General features: G+C 41.5%; 1 protein-coding gene across 2 annotated transcripts in view; it reads left to right on the top strand.

The window, feature by feature from the left end:
• Nucleotides 1–18794, top strand: part of aff2 (AF4/FMR2 family, member 2) — a 199815-nt gene that overhangs the window by 60233 nt on the left and 120788 nt on the right. For both annotated transcript variants that reach the window (XM_032554938.1, XM_032554937.1), the window contains exons 2-3: nt 8001–8121; nt 17513–18164. In XM_032554938.1, coding sequence (XP_032410829.1) covers nt 8001–8121; nt 17513–18164 — 773 coding nt within the window. The remainder of the gene's footprint in view (nt 1–8000; nt 8122–17512; nt 18165–18794) is intronic.

The raw sequence follows: 18794 nt of genomic DNA, 5'->3' as shown, positions 1-18794 counted from the left end.
TAGTATTTTGTGGTTTTGTTTTTTTATTTTTTCAAATATAGACTGAGTCCTGTTGCAGATTAGTGAAAAACTAGTTCGTTTTGGTTCATTTTTTTTTCTGTGCAGGGCTCTGAAAAGTTGACAAAAGCCAACTAAAGCATGCAGTGCATTCAAACCACGCGCCCCTGTCATACTGAGGCGAGTCTGACGCGTTCACCTGGGACTCTGAGCGCCACGAAATCAGACGTCACGACTCAAAACGGCATCTGACATACCGCCGCAGCATCCGCACCGATGACAACCATGCGAATACTGGCTGTTATCTCATCTGCTGTTTCACATTAAATGGACTCTATGTTATAACTCCTGCTGTTCATATAATGTTTTTAATATGCAAAAGATCATAAATTAGAGTCGAGTTGCATAATTAATGACACCAGTGGTGGTTCTTCCTGGGCGAGCCCCTCCCTCAGCCGCCCACCCGGCCAATTAAAATGCAGAAAACTTTCCGATATTCTGAGTTGGGAAGAAAATGCAGTGCGGACCTGAACAAACAACTAACCTAGCCTCTCTTTTCTCAGCAACATTCAGGGGGGATGCTAGATATACTTTTCCATTGTTTTTTTTTCTGCCTCCCCCATTCTCATGACGCCTTGGGCTACCGGCCACATGGCTCATATCTGACATGGTATTCTTGGGATGATTTCAGTTAGTCTGATCATTCTGTGTCTGCTGCTTTTCCCCACGTGTTTTCAAGAAGCGTTTGCGTCTTCGTTCTTCATAAATTGTGCATCTTGCTTTAAATTTTGACATGTCCATCTCAGTAATTTAATATTCTCTTATTATCTCTTAGTATTACTGTTTAACCTGGCTTTTCTGCAAAGCTCTAAGAGCAACCGAGAAGCATTCAAGGTCTTCACTGAGGTGCAATACCTGATGCGACAGCTCAGAAATCAATGTCCTGTCTTTCCTTTGATGAAAACAGATGTTTTTTCGCCTCATAAGGCTCAGATCCACACCAATGTGCCATAGACGATTGTGAATGACCAAAGTCAGCCGGCGGCTTTGATCTTCATGTCCTCATGGCTTCAGATGAGTTTGAATGTATTTCCAAACGGGTGCCTTGAATGGCCCTGACAGTTATTCCCATAAGAGGCGAATGCAGTTCGAGTCGGACGCCAGTAGATTTCCAATGAAGCATCTCCAGAAACCCTCCTGATGACATCCACAGGCTGGAGTCTTTCTTCCTGTTGAGGACAGAACATGTTCAAGTCAAATTATCGACGGGGGAGGGCCAGCGAGGTCACGGCTGGAGGCGGTTGGTTGGCTTCAAATGGTAAATGGATTTATAGGGCTTTCCCAGTCATTTTGACAGGAGGAAGCTGGAATCGAACCCGCAACCTTCGATTGTGAGGCAACTGCTTTACCCACCAATGTTTCACAGGACTTTATTTAGAAGTATTAGAGTAAAATAGAACCCAATAGAAAAACTTGAAACCTAGAAACCACAAATCGTTTACTTTCCAATTACAAATGATGGAACATTGAAGTTTCTGGTTGTGACGTGACAAAATGTAAAACTGTTCAAAGGATGTGAATCCTTTACATAACACTATGTTGCTAATGAAAGAAGAAGAGGATGAAGAAAAGAAGAATACATGGTTGTCAAATTATGCATGGCATCCCTCGGTATTCGCTACCACTTGCCTAATAGCTCAAATCTGCAAGTTGATAGTTTCCCTCAGTGTATTATAAGCCTGGCGGGCCACCGGGCTTTGCTTGTGCCCCCACCAGGCTTAGCATTGTTAAATTATTAGTTGTTTTAAATGATCTCTTTCAAGACTTTATAGTTGGTGTTTAGGTATTAATCTTCCAGTCTTCCAAAAATGCATAACTAGCCAATGATATTTTCATATTTCCTGTCAACTTTAAAAAAAATTTAACTCACAAACACGGCTGGTGGCTGGATGAATGATGTAGCGCCCTGAGCACCGGGCTTAGCAGGTTTTCTGGGGGATACCTTGCTTGAAACAGCCTCTAAAAATGTTAATAGCTGCCTATTCTAATAGTTCATACACAAGTTATACCTTAATAGTGTGTGTATTAATACACACCGTGCACTACTCCAGTACTTCTCATACACTGTTTGTTAGCTGATGAGCTAACAAATAGTTGTTAGCTTGTTTATTATGTAACAGGGCAGAAAAGCTAGAAAATAAATAATTACATCTAAAATAGTCATCCCTAGCTCCTCTCTTTGGGGTTCAGCCAATCAGAGCCAAGCAAAATAAACGACTCTCCTGGATTGGCTGCTTTGCAAACGCCAGCCAGTAGTAGTGTGTCAAGTAGCAATGCAGCTAGCTTCCCAAATTGCATTTCTTTTCAAATATTTTAGATATGCTCCACAAAAAAACCCAAAAAACATTCTGTAAATAATTTGGAGATTTTTTAACAGAAAGAGATGGAAGTTTTTGTTTATTACATAAAACCCACAAGATACAATGAAGTTTGTGACAAAATGTGAAACCATTCAAGGCGCTGCGGAAAACTAAATGCTCGGCTTAGTAGCAATTATGCTAACTTTACTCAGCATGTATTCCATACCTTCTTACAGCCGCAGTAGTTTCTTTTACTCCCGATGTCCCCCGTAGTAGCAGTTTTAATTAATCAAGGAACGTAATCCTCATTTTAGCTGGACAGTCGCCCATTAACCACGATCTGCTAACTGAAAGGATTAGTGCCTTGCTTAGGGGCACTCCCGACAAAGCGAGTGTGCTGTGCCGCCTTTCTGTGCAGTGGAAATAAATGAAAGGAAGACGAGGCTCAGTGAGAGACGCCGGCCTGCGTGTGCGTGTGTGGCTGTGTGCATTTAGTTATCAGGGGAGCACAGCATAGCTCTGCTGAGATTAAATTCCCAGAGCTTACTCTGACTATCAGCACTACTCCAGGACACACACACACACACACACACACCGAGAGAGAGAGAGAAGGAAAGCTGAGTGGTAGGAAAGAAAGCTGCCATCACTACATTTTCATTCACAGAAAATATCAACATTGACAGTTCGCCTGCCGCTGACATCACTCCTGCTAATAATCCCTACCAATCCCATCCAGTTTATCGGTAGTCCCATCAGATCTTTCTTTCCTTCTTCATTTCAATCTGGAGAAATATGGCTTCACTGTAATAAAATCGTGGAATTCAAAACCGAAACAACACCTTTAAAGCAATTCTATTGAAGTGACATTGTTTGGCTATTGTGGATAACAAAAACTGGTCTGGTAGACTCGGTTCGATTGGGGACCAAAACAGCAACGTTTGTTACAATTTCAGTCGGCGTGGTTCGCGAACCAAACCCTGTGAAGAATGTGTTCCCCCTCCTCGCCTGTGGTGGCGCTACACCGAGAACCACTGAAGGAAACGACTCGAAAACCTCTGAGCGCAACTTCCAACTTCTTGACGTCAATAAATTGAAGTAGCGTCAGATTTCAGAAATCGTTCCCAACTCTGCAATTTCAATAGTTATTTTTAATGTTTAAATAACAAAAACAAAAAAATCAATCATTTGTGTCGTAGGACAGAGATAAATAATTGCATTTTGTCAAAGTTTCTCAACCTCCGTCACTCTGTCTGTAATAGTCACACTATCTTTTTGATTAGACAAAATTTAACACAAGAAAAAGTTGTAGATGAAAAATAGTTTTAAACTGCCTCATGGGGATAAGTAAAGGTTAAATAACTACCTAAATAAAAACAGCTTTTTTCCCCACAGGCTTTTAAAATTGCAAATGCTATGGTTTACTAGGTCAGATCAGAGAAACAGTCTGAGCTAGCTAGCTAACCTGCGTATGTAGCACAAAGGTGCATTCTCTGCTCCTGCTGCATGCTGGGATATAAATCTTGGATGTGTTAATTACCTCATGCGACCTGATTTCCTCCATGTGAAAGTTTAGCATGCGACAGACGGATACAGAGGCTGTGATTCATCACACGGGACCTCAGCTCTGCGGAGATAGGTGTGTGTGTGGGTGTGTGTGTGTGTGTGTGAGTGTGTGTGTACTGTATGCGAGCGTGTTTGTAGTAGTGACAGCGCTGTCAGTTAATCTTTCTGCATTGACAGATAACGCACATGTCAACCAGCCAAGCCAGCGCACGTAAAACGATCCCATCCACGTTCCCGGCGCGTAAACACCTCGGCCCGTCAGTCACTGCGTCTGGAATTCCCTCTGCTTGCTCGTCCTTTTCAACTCCTTCCATCTTCCATCTTCCCGCTCCACCTCCCCTCTCCCCACCTTTCTTCTCCGTCTTTCATCATTCTGTTATTTTTCTTTCCTTTTAAAGAAACTGTCTGCTGCCCTGAAACTGGGTCTTTTCCCTCCCTTGGGTACTCTGTTTTTTTTTCTCTTTTCTTCCTCCCTCTCTCTATTTCCTCTCGTTGCTTCGCTCTTCCTCCCTCCCACGCACGTCTTGCTGATAGATTAAATGTTGAAGGCAGGAGGTCTTGTAGTGGAAAAGAGAAAGTCTCTCTTAATTGCGGCGATCCCTAATTAGGCGGCCCGTCTCGTCTCCCGGCGGCGGATGTGATAAAACAGGAGGCCCCTTTCCCGGGTCACCGGGTCGCCGCCTCGTGTTGTCGCACACTCCCGCGCGTTACTTTCTTTCCTACGGGGGAGTTCACCTCGGTTGCCGGTGTATGAATCTCTCGGTAGACTGAATGTTTGGTTGTGCAGCAGAAGGAGCGGTTTTGCTAAAAATACATGGTTATGTAAGGAAAGTTTCACCACCCTCTCTATTCCCGGAAGGCCAGTCTCCAATGGTTCCAGTAGTTGTTACATTTACTGCTTTCATATGTCTTTTAGTTATGCGTGTGTGTGAGCGAGTGTGTGAGGTTTTCATCACAAGAGACACAATGGTGAACTACTGAGTGTCATGTAGAAATCTATGACAATTCAAAGCAAATTTAAACGGGAAGTTGGGAGTAGGGGTTGGCAATGTGAATTTTATTTTGAATATATAGTATTTTGTGGTATTATTATATCGGTAAAATTGATGACAGAAAATTATTTATCACTTCCTTTTCACTGTCTGGTTGTGACTGCATTTCATCGCGCCACAAACACCAATATTGTTCTTAAAAAACGTTCCCATTTAAAAGAGTTTTCTTCAGGACTCCGCTTACTTAAAGAAGTGTGATTTAAACTGCACAAAGGAGCTGCATTTAATCCTGTTTTCAAATGAACTTTAATTTATTTAGGCCTGTCGCAATAAGCGATGAAAACAATTAATCACACAATAAATTAAAACGAGGTAAATGATTAGTCCCGGAACCAGTTGTTACAGCACGATACAAAGAATGCTAAAACATTTTCCTGTGAAACGGACCAGTCTGGTCGTCATCAGAGGTGATGTTTTTCATCGACCATCACCTCTGACTTGGATACTCACAGCATGATGCTGCCACCGCCGTGTTTCACCGCGGGTATTTCGTGTCCCGAAAGCGATTATCACATGACTGCTGCTGCGACGTCCTATTTCTGAGTTACTCTTTTATCATTATGAATTTGTTCCAATCCATATCCCTTTTAAATAATTCTGTTTCTTCGCTCGCAACGAGTGAAAACACTGCCTAACATTCTTGGGAAGTTAATTTCACCAAAATCAGGTTGGACACCGGATAAGACACGGATCGCCCTGAATTCCCTGCTAAGCCTTTTGTCGCATGCTTTGTGTGTGACAAACACAAAACGCCCACGCAGCTGCTTTTAGTGCGAGACCCCCACCAGTGCTTAAATAACACCAGTTCATTCTGTTTCGGATCAGAAAAATCTGTTTGTGTTTTTTTTTTAAAAGTGAGTTGAAGTGTGGCTTTTGGAGAGTAACAACCAGGTGCAGTACCCGACGACCATATTCATGTCTTGAGTCGGTTTCGCTTTGGACCTAACTCATTTAGCATGTAAAAAATTCACATGTGAATGACACAAGTGAAATTAATGAGACGCTGCATAAGTAGGGTGACCTTTAACCTCCTGAACTGCTCGCAGCTGGAACCAGAATTCACATACACCGAATAAAAAGACATGCATCTATTTTTTTTTCTCACTGTCTGAAGTTAAATTAAACCAAACTTCTCTTGTTTTAGCTCAGTTAGAATCACCCAAATTCTTTTTATTTGCTAAACACCACAATAACGACAGAGGACATGTCAGAGATGCGTTCATTAGTGTCTTCAAAATCAATAGTTCACATACAGAATCATTACTATCTATTTAAACAACGAGGGAAAACCCAGATGATGGTGTCGTTTCTTAAGAGTCTTCCGATGTTTTAACTGACACATTTAAGGTAATTGGACATGCACACCTTTGGATTTATTTAAAATCACGATATGATACGATACGATACAATACGATCATTTGGAACAATTTCCAGATGTACAAAGGAGCCACATCCGTCTGCTCAAACAATTATACACAAGCATAGCTGGGATTGAAATGTCCAAATCTGTCAATCGACCCAAGAACTAAAGCCAAAGACTTTTTAGAAGATTCTGCTGAAAGTGGTAAAGCAGCAGGTGCTGACATGGACTGAAAAGCCGCTCAGTGAGGAGGAAGCCATTACTCCAAAAGAACAGCCTTCCTTTTTGGAGACCTGTCCTGTGATCCGATGAAACTAAAGTGAAACCGTTTGGAAATAATGACCATCAATACATTTGGGAGAAAAAATGTGATACCTGTAAGCCTGGCAGCGCCATCCCATCTGTGAAGTATGGAACTAGAACTTTTTAAAGTCAATATTAAGCAAATTATTTACTTAAAACAGTCTCCCATATGTTGATGAAACGTTACTTGCAGGTTTGTTTTTGTCTTTTTTCAAATGTACTAAGATGTTTGCACAAGAAACTAGACCAAAAAACACACAAAATCTGTGTTTTCGCAGTCAAAGCTGTTACAAAGTGGTTTAAGGACAACCAAGCCAATGTTTTGGCATCACAAAGCCTCGTTATCAGTCTGATGGAGACGGCGTGTGTGAGTGAACCCTGACTCAGTTCCACCGGTTCTATCAGGAGGAACGGGCCAGAACTCCAGCAAACCACTGTGAGAAGCTTCTGGACGGAAACCCAAAACGTTTGACCCGAGTCTTACAGTCCAAAGCCAGCGCTGCCAAATACTGAGGAAATGTATTCCGATTTTGAAGACATTAATAAATAAATCTCAGACATAATCTTTCTCTCATTATTGTGGTATTTAGCAAATCGAAATAATTTTGGTAATTCTAGCTGACCTTAAAAGCTGTTTGGTCTGATTTAGCTTCAGGCAGTTCTTTGGTGGTTGTAAATTTCTGCTTTTTTAGTTTTAAAAAGTGGAACGCATTATGACACATTTTCACAACTATCATCCCCTCTAAAAGTTCTCATTTGCCTAATCCGTTGTTGGAGGTAAAAAAAAAAAAAAAAAACCCAGCTGAGATACGTGCCGTAGCTACGGGGGTGTGAACGGTCTTCTGGTGGTCGGCAGATGGAGGAAAAAAAAAATACATCTAGACTCCCTTAAAAGCATTTTCGATTATATTACTCCCCAAAAAAACCTTCCAGAAAAAGCCCCTTTCACATTAATTTAAAAAAATCCCCTCCAACACCTACTGACATGAATTTTTTTTCTGTCTGATTAAAGCCCAGCTGGCATTTAATCACAGGTCAAATGGCTCTGCAGGACTCGTGGCTCTAGCTTTGACCGACAGTGATGGAGGCGCCACTGCCCGGTGGACCGGCTACGTTTCACTCATTTTTACACCACAATGAGCTATTCATCGAAGATTATTATTAAAGTTTTTAACTTTCAGGATACTTTGGACCTCCTGCCGGGCCTGACCTATAGTCTCGTTATCGTCTCTCGTTGCCGTGTTTGAGTGGAGTTTGAAGTTTTGTCAGCCGGCGCGGCCGAACACCAGCAACCCTGTTGTTTCTACGTAAATGCCGTGGCAGAAAGGCTCGTGCTAACAAGCTTCTGTCCTTGTGTCTTTGCAGCCATCTTGAGTCGGAGCGCAGTGCTCTGAAGAGGAGAGAGTGGGAGAGGAGGAACCAGGAGGTCCAGCAAGATGAAGACTTGTTCTCAACCGGATTTAACCTCTTTGGAGAACCGTATAAAGTAAGAGCAAAACAAACAAACAACAACAAAAAAAATCCATCAACAAAACTATAAGCTGGCCCAAGTTTTTTTTCTTCTTTTTTTTTTCCTTACCGCTTTTCTATTCCCGACAAGAAGTGTGACGGATCTTTTCCTCAGCTTCTTAAACTGCAGAGATTGTGTGGCATGAAAATATGAGATGATGGCGGATCATTTAAAAACCTTCATCACCATCATTGTGACGGTGATGAGTGTCACCAACTCATAAAAAATCTGATAAATGCAGACGCGGCGTTCTTGAAGCACGCTTCGATTTAATTTCAGCTGGCAGTCTTCTCGTTTAACATTTTAAAGTCTGATGACATAAACATAATTATAATTTTTGTGTTTTGTTTTTTTTATACAGAGGAAACCACTTCAAACTCATTGCCTTGTTTTCTAAATTTGCTTGTATCATAATTAATACATCAGGCTTGTGCACTCATTTAGTCATCATGACCAACATGACCTGTTTTGTGACAACATTGTGTGATACTTAAAATGCATTGATCACTTTTAAAGAGTATATTAATGGTTTAAAGGCAACATGTTTACTCAATATAGCATATTTTTGACTAAATCCTTTGTTAGAGAAATGATCGAATAAAAATTTATGCATTTGGTGCTAGAGGGTTAAATATAATGACGCATTAGGGTTGTTATAAAAAGAAAGGATAAAAAGAAGTACATTTATACACAAACTCAAACTTTTTTGGAAAGAAATGGGAGATTTCAGAGTTTCAAAAGTCAAAGATTTTCAACTTTTGAAGCAGAATTTTTTTTGTTTGTTTTGTGTTTCTAACTGATATGTTGTTTTTTTTAAAAAATAATTTCATATTTTTATTCCTTTTCAAATGAAAATCTTACTACACAACTCTGGAAAAAATGAAGAAACCAAAATGATCAGTTTCTCTGATTTTACTTTTTATAGATATACAGTATGTTAGAGTAAAATGAACATTGTGAGACCATGTCTCCGAGATTCAAAGCAAAAAGCTTGTGTTTATTTGCAGAAAATGATAAATGATCAAAATAGCAACAAAAAAAAAATATGCAGAGCTTTCAGACCTCAAATAATGCAAAGAAAACAAGTTCATATTTATTTAGAAACAACAACACTGACGTTTTAACTCAGGTAGAGTTCAGGAATCAATATTTGGTGGAATAACCAGGAGCTCAGTGCAGAGGCTCTTCATGTTCTCCAGAGCTGTAGGTCGTCTGAACTTATGTGAGGGGAACCAAACTCACTGCGATTGATGGGGGTGTTGACTGAAGGAGACCGAATCAAAATTAGCCTGAATAAAGTATCAGTTCAATGGTCTGCACACTTGCTTCACATGCAAAGCAAAGGAAACGTAGCAGGAAGAAACCTTTATCTGTGGTTTATCATTAAGCCACAGACACACACAACTGTATTAGTTAGCATGTTGCCTTAGACTTTAAACACATAAAGTGGAAAGAAATGCATTGTCATTGGCTTGTAGCTTATTGCTAGCAACAGCTAGCATCACAACATCTCGGGTGTAGCTTCAATCCCCGATTGGCTCTCTGACTCCAAATGAAACTCATCATTCAGGTTTGTGAGAAATGTGGGTCGTTTTGCTTCCACGTAGTTGAGCTAACGGTATCTGTACGCTGACTTGCTAGCCTCCGTCACGTGGCTAGCTACACATTACATTATAATGGTAATTTTTTTAAAATAATAGTCACCTAAATGAAACTTCAAAAGTAAAACGTGTTCTGAAATAATATGTGTCTCTGTCATTTTGAAGAACTAGTGTGTATCTGTTTAAATGTAGGGAACGACAGGGAGCCTAAAGCTAAGACGGGGCAACAAGCTAACCGCCATAAGTCTTCCTCATCCATGTTTCCAGCCTTCCTGAGCCGTATGACAGAGAGCTGCTTTTCCCACATGTGATGCTCTCTTACTGCTGTCGGGGAGACAGGTTTATGCTGCTGATTTATCTCTGCTGGAGAAGAGCTGAACATACCTGACTCCAGAATTGAATTTAGGGGAAAGAGACCAAGTTTACAACACCTTAATCAATTAGGACAGGCTGGTCTCCTCCAAGAACGCGGCTCTGTGATTTAGGCTAATATAAAGCTACTCTGCCTGCTGTAAATTATCATTCGAAAGGACTTATTACGGGTGACAAACAATAATGCGAGTCTTCTGTATTGTTTAATGTCGTTCGGTGGATGGGGAAGCGGATAATGTGACTGTTTCTCATCCTCTTTTTTCCCTGAGGCTAAAATCTGAAACAGTTGTACACACAGTTGTATACTTATTATTTTCAGATACCTTTTTTTTTTCTCTTCCCTTTCTTTAGCAAAATGTAAACCAGACATGCATGAAGTCCTCGGGCACTGTGCAGCCCCTCTGTGTAAAATTGATTTTGGCTTGTTAACTCTCATTAGCTTCCACCAGGAGCTTCAACACTTGGTTAGACCAGAGCAGCTTTGAGTCTTGACAGAATTTGCGCTGACCTGCTGTGTCCAAACACACAGGATGAGAGGCTTTCTTACCGAGATGCTCCTCGGGGCTCGGAGGTCAGTAGAAGCAAATGAGAGGTTGCTCTTCTGATAATGAATCCCATTTTAGGGGCCTCCACACTCCTGGTGATCGTTTCTAAGCCAATTAACAGTAAAGACGTGAGGTTAAGATCTGTGCGTACGAGGAGAGAGGAGGGTTGTGTGTGTGTGTGGCCTGGTCGGTGCGAGGGTGGCGAGGTACCACTGCTGCATGCTAGCGTCTACAAATAAAATGAATTCAAGTCGTTTGTACACAGGTAGGCTACGTTTCCATCCGGTTGTCATGCTAATTTTGAGCTAACGTTTAAAATGTCGGCAAAAAAAAAAAAGGAAATACAAATTGGGGGGTTCCCGTCTGCTGGTTTGGAGCGAATCAGTCAGGCGTAATTGTGTAATTTCAGATGTTGATGTCACGCATGGCTGTACTAAACAAGAAGTAGAGGTTGAAAACTGGCATGGGCCACACGCTGAGGGAAACTTCTGGGTCAAGATGTCATTGTTCTGTCATGGCAACCAGCTTTGGCGATGCTGCGTCCTGTTCACTGTAGAACCAGGGTTATAATAGTTTTGGGTTTTCATTGTAGTTCAGTTTTATTTTGTTGTGACTTTTTGTCTAATTCAGTTAGTTTTAAGCTTCTGTCTGGTGTGTATTTGATAGTTTTTAAAAGTTATATATTCAGTTTCAGTTTACTTTTGATTAGTTATTGTCACAGTTCCAGTTTTTTTTAACATCTTGGTTAATTTTGGGGTGCAGAATTCAAAAAGGTTGAAGTATTGTATTGTGAACAACCAACTCACTGTGGCGTTTCCTCCCCACTTTTGGTGCCGCCATTTTAGCGTAAATGCCACAAGGAGGATTAGAGAGTACCGAAATTTTCCGACAGCTGACATGAACTGCTTGTGTGAGGGGTCGGGAGTCAATTTCACATCAGCTCAAAAGGCTAATAAATAGATTTATGAACATGAAAATAGAGGATATTACATCTATAATTTCAGCATGCTTTAGTTAGTTTCATAAATGCACTCCTAACCTCCAGTTAACTCTTACCACCTCGAGCTGTCGTAAAAACGTTTGAATTTGATGGAATTTTCCATCTACGTTTCCTAATCCGATACTTCAAATGGAAACATGGTCAGGTTATGTACGCCAAGATATTCAACTCCTATCCAGTGACAGTGAGGAAGAGGTAGCCGCCGCCATTTTCCTACTCCTTCATCTCCTTCTATGGACTTTTGAATAAGTTTTCTGACTAAAAGATCTTCTTTGTTTTTCTCTCAACCAAATCTGCTGCTAATGATGGACCAGTCTGTCTTTTTCTGGCATGAAGAAATGTTTGCTGTCTTTGAACAACTAATTCCATCATGGGGATGTGAATAAAAGATACATCACGGTGCTTTTTAACAGCATTACTGATGTCAAAAGATACTTATAATTCAGATTTTTGTAAAAATATACACTAATGCTGTAATTACCTGGGGGGGATTGGATTTATAACATGGTAACTTTTAGCTCTTAGCAACACTAAGCCTAAATACCAAAGCCCTGAATTTTGGCATTAGATCTAATTTGCGGGAAGCCTTATTACTCAGCGAAGAGGCAGTTCCCTGGTAATACGCTGCTGCACAGAGGTTTTTAGGTTCCTCATTAATTACAGTCATTAGCTGAACAGGGAAGCTGTAATTGAAAAGAAAATAATTCTGATAAAAGGGAATGGGTCACTGCATCATTCATAGGGGACAACTTGTTTACTCGTTTAATACGCCTGCTCTTTTTCAACTGTTTGAAGAAATGTCCGCACATTCCTCCAGTTTACACCTCGCTGCTCGCTGTTTTCTTCTGCTGATTTATTTATCACACCACACAGAAATGTCATTTTTTATTTTTATTTTCTTATGCTCACTTTGTTTGATCAATTCGCTGGTTTTTTTGCCACAGCCTGTTCCCGAGCAATTCCCCCCCCCGGCTCTGCGTTTAAAGTCCGATCTCTTCTTTCATATCAGCTCCTTTTAGGTATCGGATATTGGATTTGTGGAGCCCGGATGACCTCTGCTTTCTGTTTTTAGTTTTTTGTTGTTGTTTTTGTTTTTTAATCATGTGTCCGTCACTTCTGTCTTTTTCTTCTCCTCTCTCTCCCAACGTTCATTCTCTCTGTCAGCTATTAGCTAATCCCTCTTCTAATCCTGTTAAGGAGCGTTATGCTGTTAGCAGCTATTTGGGATGATCTATTCACACACTCTTGAACACACCCACACACACACTGAAGTCATACATAAGTATTCATCCTCTCCCTCCCCTCTGTTTTCCATTTTACCTCTCTGTAAATGTGTTTTCTGTTCCTCTTCAGCCACCAGATCTTTTATTCATGAGCCTGAGATGGAGACGAGATGGGCTAATTTATTCACAGCTAACTTGGGCTCTCCACGGTGTGTAGCGTTTGTGCGGGTGTGTGCGCGCAGCAGCGACTTCTGTTAGGATTATTTGAATGCTTTTCCGTCAGTTCTGATGTGCGTCGTCCGTAAATGCGTCTTGATCGTTTTCTTTCTTTCGTTTATTTGCGCGTTTGGAGGTTTTTCTTGTTTTATTAGAGGCGAAACGATGCAAAGGAAAGACTTGATGGGACAGATTAATGATGTTTGTTGCCGTTCCGCCTTCTTGATTAGTTATCTTGAAGTCTGTTTGGGAATATTTCACTCCTTCTACCTTGTGGTACCTTTTTTAAGAAGGATATTTATGGCCTTTATGTTTCAGGTAAAGAAAGGTAAAAATAATTATTGACCTGCTCATCTGAGTTTTTGCCATTTGCAATCTCTCTGTCCTAGCTGCACTATAAAAATATTAAATAGCAAATATTTTTCCCACTATCAATTACTTTATTAGGAGTAGAGGCGATGTCACAATGAATGACGCACTGTTTTACTAGCTTTAGCAGTTAGCACTGTTGGTAGCACTAGCAACTAGCAGCCTTCAGACCTCAGCTGTCTATGAGAGCTGACCTGGAGATGACAGAAAATAACTCTGAAATTCCCAAAAGACGTCCTACACTTCCGAATCCAGCGCCTATAATGGCTGGCTGAGGTTGAAAAGCAAACAGATAAAATGGGTCGACTGTGTGTAAGCAAAAAATGTCATTTTCTTTTAAACAACTTACAGTATGTTTAGCTTCTGCGACGTCGCTTTCAGAAATCTCACAAATAGACCGTTTTTGGTTGTCTTCTCACAGTAACAACTTCCTAACTGAAGAGTGTTGTGGCCAGTGCCAGTTCAAGTTTCTTCTTCAAATCAAACAAAATTGATGTCACACGTTTGTGCAGCAAAAACTTTCATTTGTGGCGCTATCTTTTTAAAGATATTATTCCAAATGTTTCCAGAGGTCATCGAAGGTCAAAACAACCCCCTTCTCCCCCCTCACACTCTTACAAAATCAAACAAATTTGGTATCAATCAACTGTGCTCTAAACGGTTTAGCTGCACAAACCAGATTTTCTGCTCGCTGCTAATTTCTGGGGACCTCTGGAAACTTTTTTCTTTTGTAAAATTTGAAAGATTATAACGGAACAGTTTTGTTGCTACACAAACAACAAACATTTGACACCATTTCCATTCAACGTGACGAGGGCAAGAAGGTCAGCTTCCCTCAGGGTGTTTTTTGAGTTTGGACCTTGCGGGTCACCAGTCAGAGCCAAGAAAAGTGGAAAATTTGTTGGTTATAGTTTCCCTCCATTAATTACCCTTTTTATTTATTCCAGTTAGCGAAGATGTTTTCTCAAATTTCAGAATTTGCTATTTTGTTAGTTTTAGTTTGCTATAATAACCTTGCTTGGTTCTTGATTTGTTTTCTTTCCACTGTATTTACAGTGTTGTAAGAAAGTGGCACGGTCAGTTCACTAGGCTAAATTGGTTTTACCCCCTTAATCTGCCAGTATTGGTGAAGATTGGTCGTCGTGGTGCAAACAAAATAAATCCAAATGCGCATGATTACACTCCCCCCCCATCTCACAGCACCATCACGACAAAGTCCAATATGTCCATTACTTTGGCTGTTCACCAAACCATTACCGTTATCAAACTATTACAGACGTCCCCATTATCCTCAGTTATGTGCTAATGTGCAAAACGTCTCATTTTTACAAACAGAACAAATACAAAAAAAAAAGGCCTGCCAAACACGCGGGCTAGCGGCGCAGTGCGAGCGTCGTTACCGTGGCTTTCTCTCTCTCTCTCTCTCTCTGTTGCTCCGTGCAGATCCGCTCGTTTTCCGCCGAGGCATGTTAAAACAAGAACACTTTGTGATTTCAGCTCCACCTGGCTCATAAAACTCATGTCAGAACAATTGCTTGGTGGAAACAGAACCCAGAAACTTGTGATCGCCGTGAAACGCAGCTTAAATGGCCCTCTATTACAGCCAATAGTGCCATGGTGTTATGATCATTCGTAATGTCGTGAAGTGTTTGCTGTAACACACACATACTTAGAATTCCCTCCTCAGCAATGAGCCCTCTCCATGGATCATTGCATGTTATTACTCTATTATTTGGTTATTGACTGAAACCGTTTGCATTGGAACAACAAAGCCGCACGCTCAAACGCTCACCTCGAGGAAAAACAACCATCAACATATCAGTCTTTAATTGTCCCCTTCTTCTCTCGCCTCGGAGATCTAAACAGATGATTTAAATTCAATTTTAAATTTATTAATCTTCTTACGGCTTCCTCCTCTCTTTAATTCTCAAAATAAATACAATTTGACTTCTTCTTACCAGCTTTGCTGTGACTTGACACCGCCGCGTCCCTGTGAGCGCCGTGGTAATTGGGCTGTCGGCAACCTCGGCCTTATGACTGGGAAACTCTATTGACCAGATTGGTAATCAGATGTGCAATGAAACTACTGGGCGGCATTTCACATTGATCTTGCTCACTGGTCCCATTGTTCCACGTTTGTGTGTAATTCACGATGAAATGTCAGCCGTGCGTCGGTTTGCAGTAGATCTCGCATAATTCAGACCCGGCTGATGAATGTTGTCGGCTTTACGGCTCGTTGTTCAGGCTGAAAACGTTATATATATATTTATTGCTTCCTCTGGTAAAGATGTGTTTTAAAAAAAAAGTCTTTACAGAAATTGTTCCTGTATTGGACTTGCTTCAATCTTACCTTTTAATTTCCAGAAAACCTATTCAAATACATCAAAGGGGCAGCGTTACGTAAAATCAATCAGGCATGTTTGACAAATCCTATAAGCTCCATGGCAACCATTCAGCTGTGCAAAACGCCTGGGTGGACCTAGCTCCGCCTTCGAGGATAAATCTCCTCCTTGGAATCTCAGTTTCCCGGTTTCCACCTCACAGAGCAGCCCGGCCCATCACTCCCCACTCAGACTAACCAGCAGCAATCAGCAAACACTTGATATTAGCAAATTAACGAACGAAAGAAAACGATCAAGATGCATTTACGGAAGATGCACATCAGAGCTATGGTTAAAACTTTGTTAAAGCGTTAATAGAGGAGCCATGTTGTGATGACTTCCTGAAGGCGGCGTTTCAGAAAGAGCAGGAGCTTCTTAAAGAAACAGAGGCCCAATTTCAAGGTGTTACATTTGATAAATGCAGCATTTTTATAACAACTTTAGGTGGCATAGTTACTTGGTTGTGCTATAAAATTGCACAATGTGATCACAAGGTTGTGTATTATGTAATGTGTGCCTGGAAAACACATGATACTGCACCTTTAGAGTGTAGTCATATTAGTAAAAACATTGTTATACCCTGCCACAAGTGGGCAACCATCTTCTTCATCTGGTATTCCTGAAATGCCAAATATAGAACATGCTAAAAATACCAACTAAAATCAATATGCTTTCATGGACCCAACTTTGGACAAAAATTTTTCAAACCCATCAATTTATCATGTTTTATGTTTGTATACATCAACTATTAAAGTTTATTGGTGCTATGTTGTATCATAATTCCAATCATGATTAAAAAAAAAAAGTTCTCTCTATAACGGTAAACGTTACAATAACTGCCCCCAGTCTCATCTGACTGAAGCTCACAGATCCCATTAAAGTCCCAGTAAAGTAAACCAAGCTCCACATTGTGACGGTAAGGTGTTGAAGCCTTTTTCTTTCCTTACCATGGAGACTTGGTGATTACTTGCAACAGTTCTCTACCAATAAAATTTAACAATTTATCTTGGTTTCCTCAAAAGTGGCTTGCGATTAAAAGAAATGGTTTTCTGTGTGACCTCGTATTTATACCACGTGGTATGGTAATCCTTAAGTCTTGGTATAGTAATTAGATGTTTCAACTAAAAAATTTTTTTTTAAAAAGCAAACCATACAATACAAACAGTTTTTGCACACAGTTACCAGTTCTGGGACTTTATTTTCCTCTTTTTTTGGCCCAAGAAGAAGAACTGCCCTAGTGCTGATTTTCTTCTTTCTTTCACTGACACTAAATGAGCTGTTAGGCTATTCTTGGGCACCTCTCAGCATTTCCGATAGCAGGTAGGCTGCTTTAGGATGACATATAAGTGAAGAACTGTCCTCCAAACAGTGATTGGCTGAGAATGTGGGGTCAGGGTAATAATGACTCCTGCCCCATTAATTTCACAGCTTCTTCCTGGGATGGGGCCTCTTAAAGGTGACATTATTTAATTAATCATCTCCCCTTGAAGGCTGGTCAGTGGTCACCCTATCTATCTCTCACTATTCCTTTCCAGATGCGTAGAGAGGGCTGTTCATCAAGTCTGGTAAAAAGGAGAAATGGAAGACTTAATTAATGTCCTTTTTCTCCTCCCTCCCTCTGTTCTTTTTCCCTCTTCCTTTTTTTTCCCTTCCCTGTCAGACTAATAAGGGCGATGCATTGGCCAACCGAGTCCAGAACACCCTGGGCTCCTATGAAGAAATGAAAGACCTGCTAACCAGCCACTCCAACCAGAGCCACTTGGTGGGAATCCCCAAAGGCAGCGCTACGAGCACTAACCAGCAGCAAGTGGCGGGCTCCTCCGCCGCCGACAGATCGGCCACAGAGTCCCAGCTGTTCAACGAGGCCTGGAGAGGAGCAGCGGGCGGTGGAGGAGGAGGAGGAGCAGAGGGAAGCGGGGAAAAGAGGACGGGAAGCGGCGCACTGTCGTCGGCCTCCATGCAGCCGCCCGCCGTTGTCACGTCGTTGTCGAACGCGCCGGCGGCCCCGCACCAGAACGTGAAGAAGTCGAGGAACACCATGGAGTGGTCGAAGGGAGGTCAAGCGACGGGCCTGGTGGTAGGGTCAGGGGCGCCGGGACAAAACGGACAGGGGCAGATCCCTGCGGCCGCGGCGGCCAGCCGGGGCAAAATGGCTCTTTTAGAGGAGCAGCAGCTGCAAAGGCACGAAGAGCTGTTCAGCTCTCTCAAAGATGAACTGGGTCTGAAAGAGGAATCAAGCCCTTCTTCCTCGTCTTCATCCTCTTCCTCGTCCTCTTCCAGAAGGCATTCGTCCAAAAGCCATTCCCTACCAGGTAATTGTTACCCAACGTGCCTCAAAAGGAATTGCTACTCTGATTCTGTTGAATTCAAGAGTATTTCAGTTTTATGGTTTATGTCTACATTTAATATCGGATGGTTTTATACCGCAGAAATTAATGGACTGTTGGCTTGTATCAGCGTTGTGAAGATATAAACATTGAAAGATACTGTAGATGTGTCCCTTACTGCATAAAAGTTTTCCATATTAAACATCATAATAATTCAGGTGTGCTATCCTGTTGCCATTGGCATGTGAGTCCTTTACCATATGGACATACCTTGGTACGTTCATGAACACGAGGCTCTTGGGCCTTGCGGACAAGCAGACCGGAACAGTGTCAAAGCCTGTGGCCATTAACAAAATTAAAGTTGGGTCGGAGCTTCCTCTTGCATCCTAAGGGTTGATCATGCAGCTCTGTCTGGTCCGCTTCAGTCAGACTCTAGTTCATTTGCCTAGAAATCCGGTTCGTTTAGGAAGATGTGAATGTGCAAGAGGACCACAAAATTCATCTCTCTAAAAACCTGAGTCTCTGTTCAGTTAAAATGTACCAAGCGAAACGGAGACCGCTCCAAAAGCAGGATGTGGACTAGACCAGAGGGCATTCTGGGTAAATACAACCTAA

Source organism: Xiphophorus hellerii, chromosome 23 (assembly GCF_003331165.1).
Source record: "Xiphophorus hellerii strain 12219 chromosome 23, Xiphophorus_hellerii-4.1, whole genome shotgun sequence".
NCBI lineage: Eukaryota > Metazoa > Chordata > Actinopteri > Cyprinodontiformes > Poeciliidae > Xiphophorus > Xiphophorus hellerii.
The sequence above is the reverse complement of the archived record's forward strand: the minus strand, read 5'-3'. Positions and strand labels throughout refer to the sequence as shown.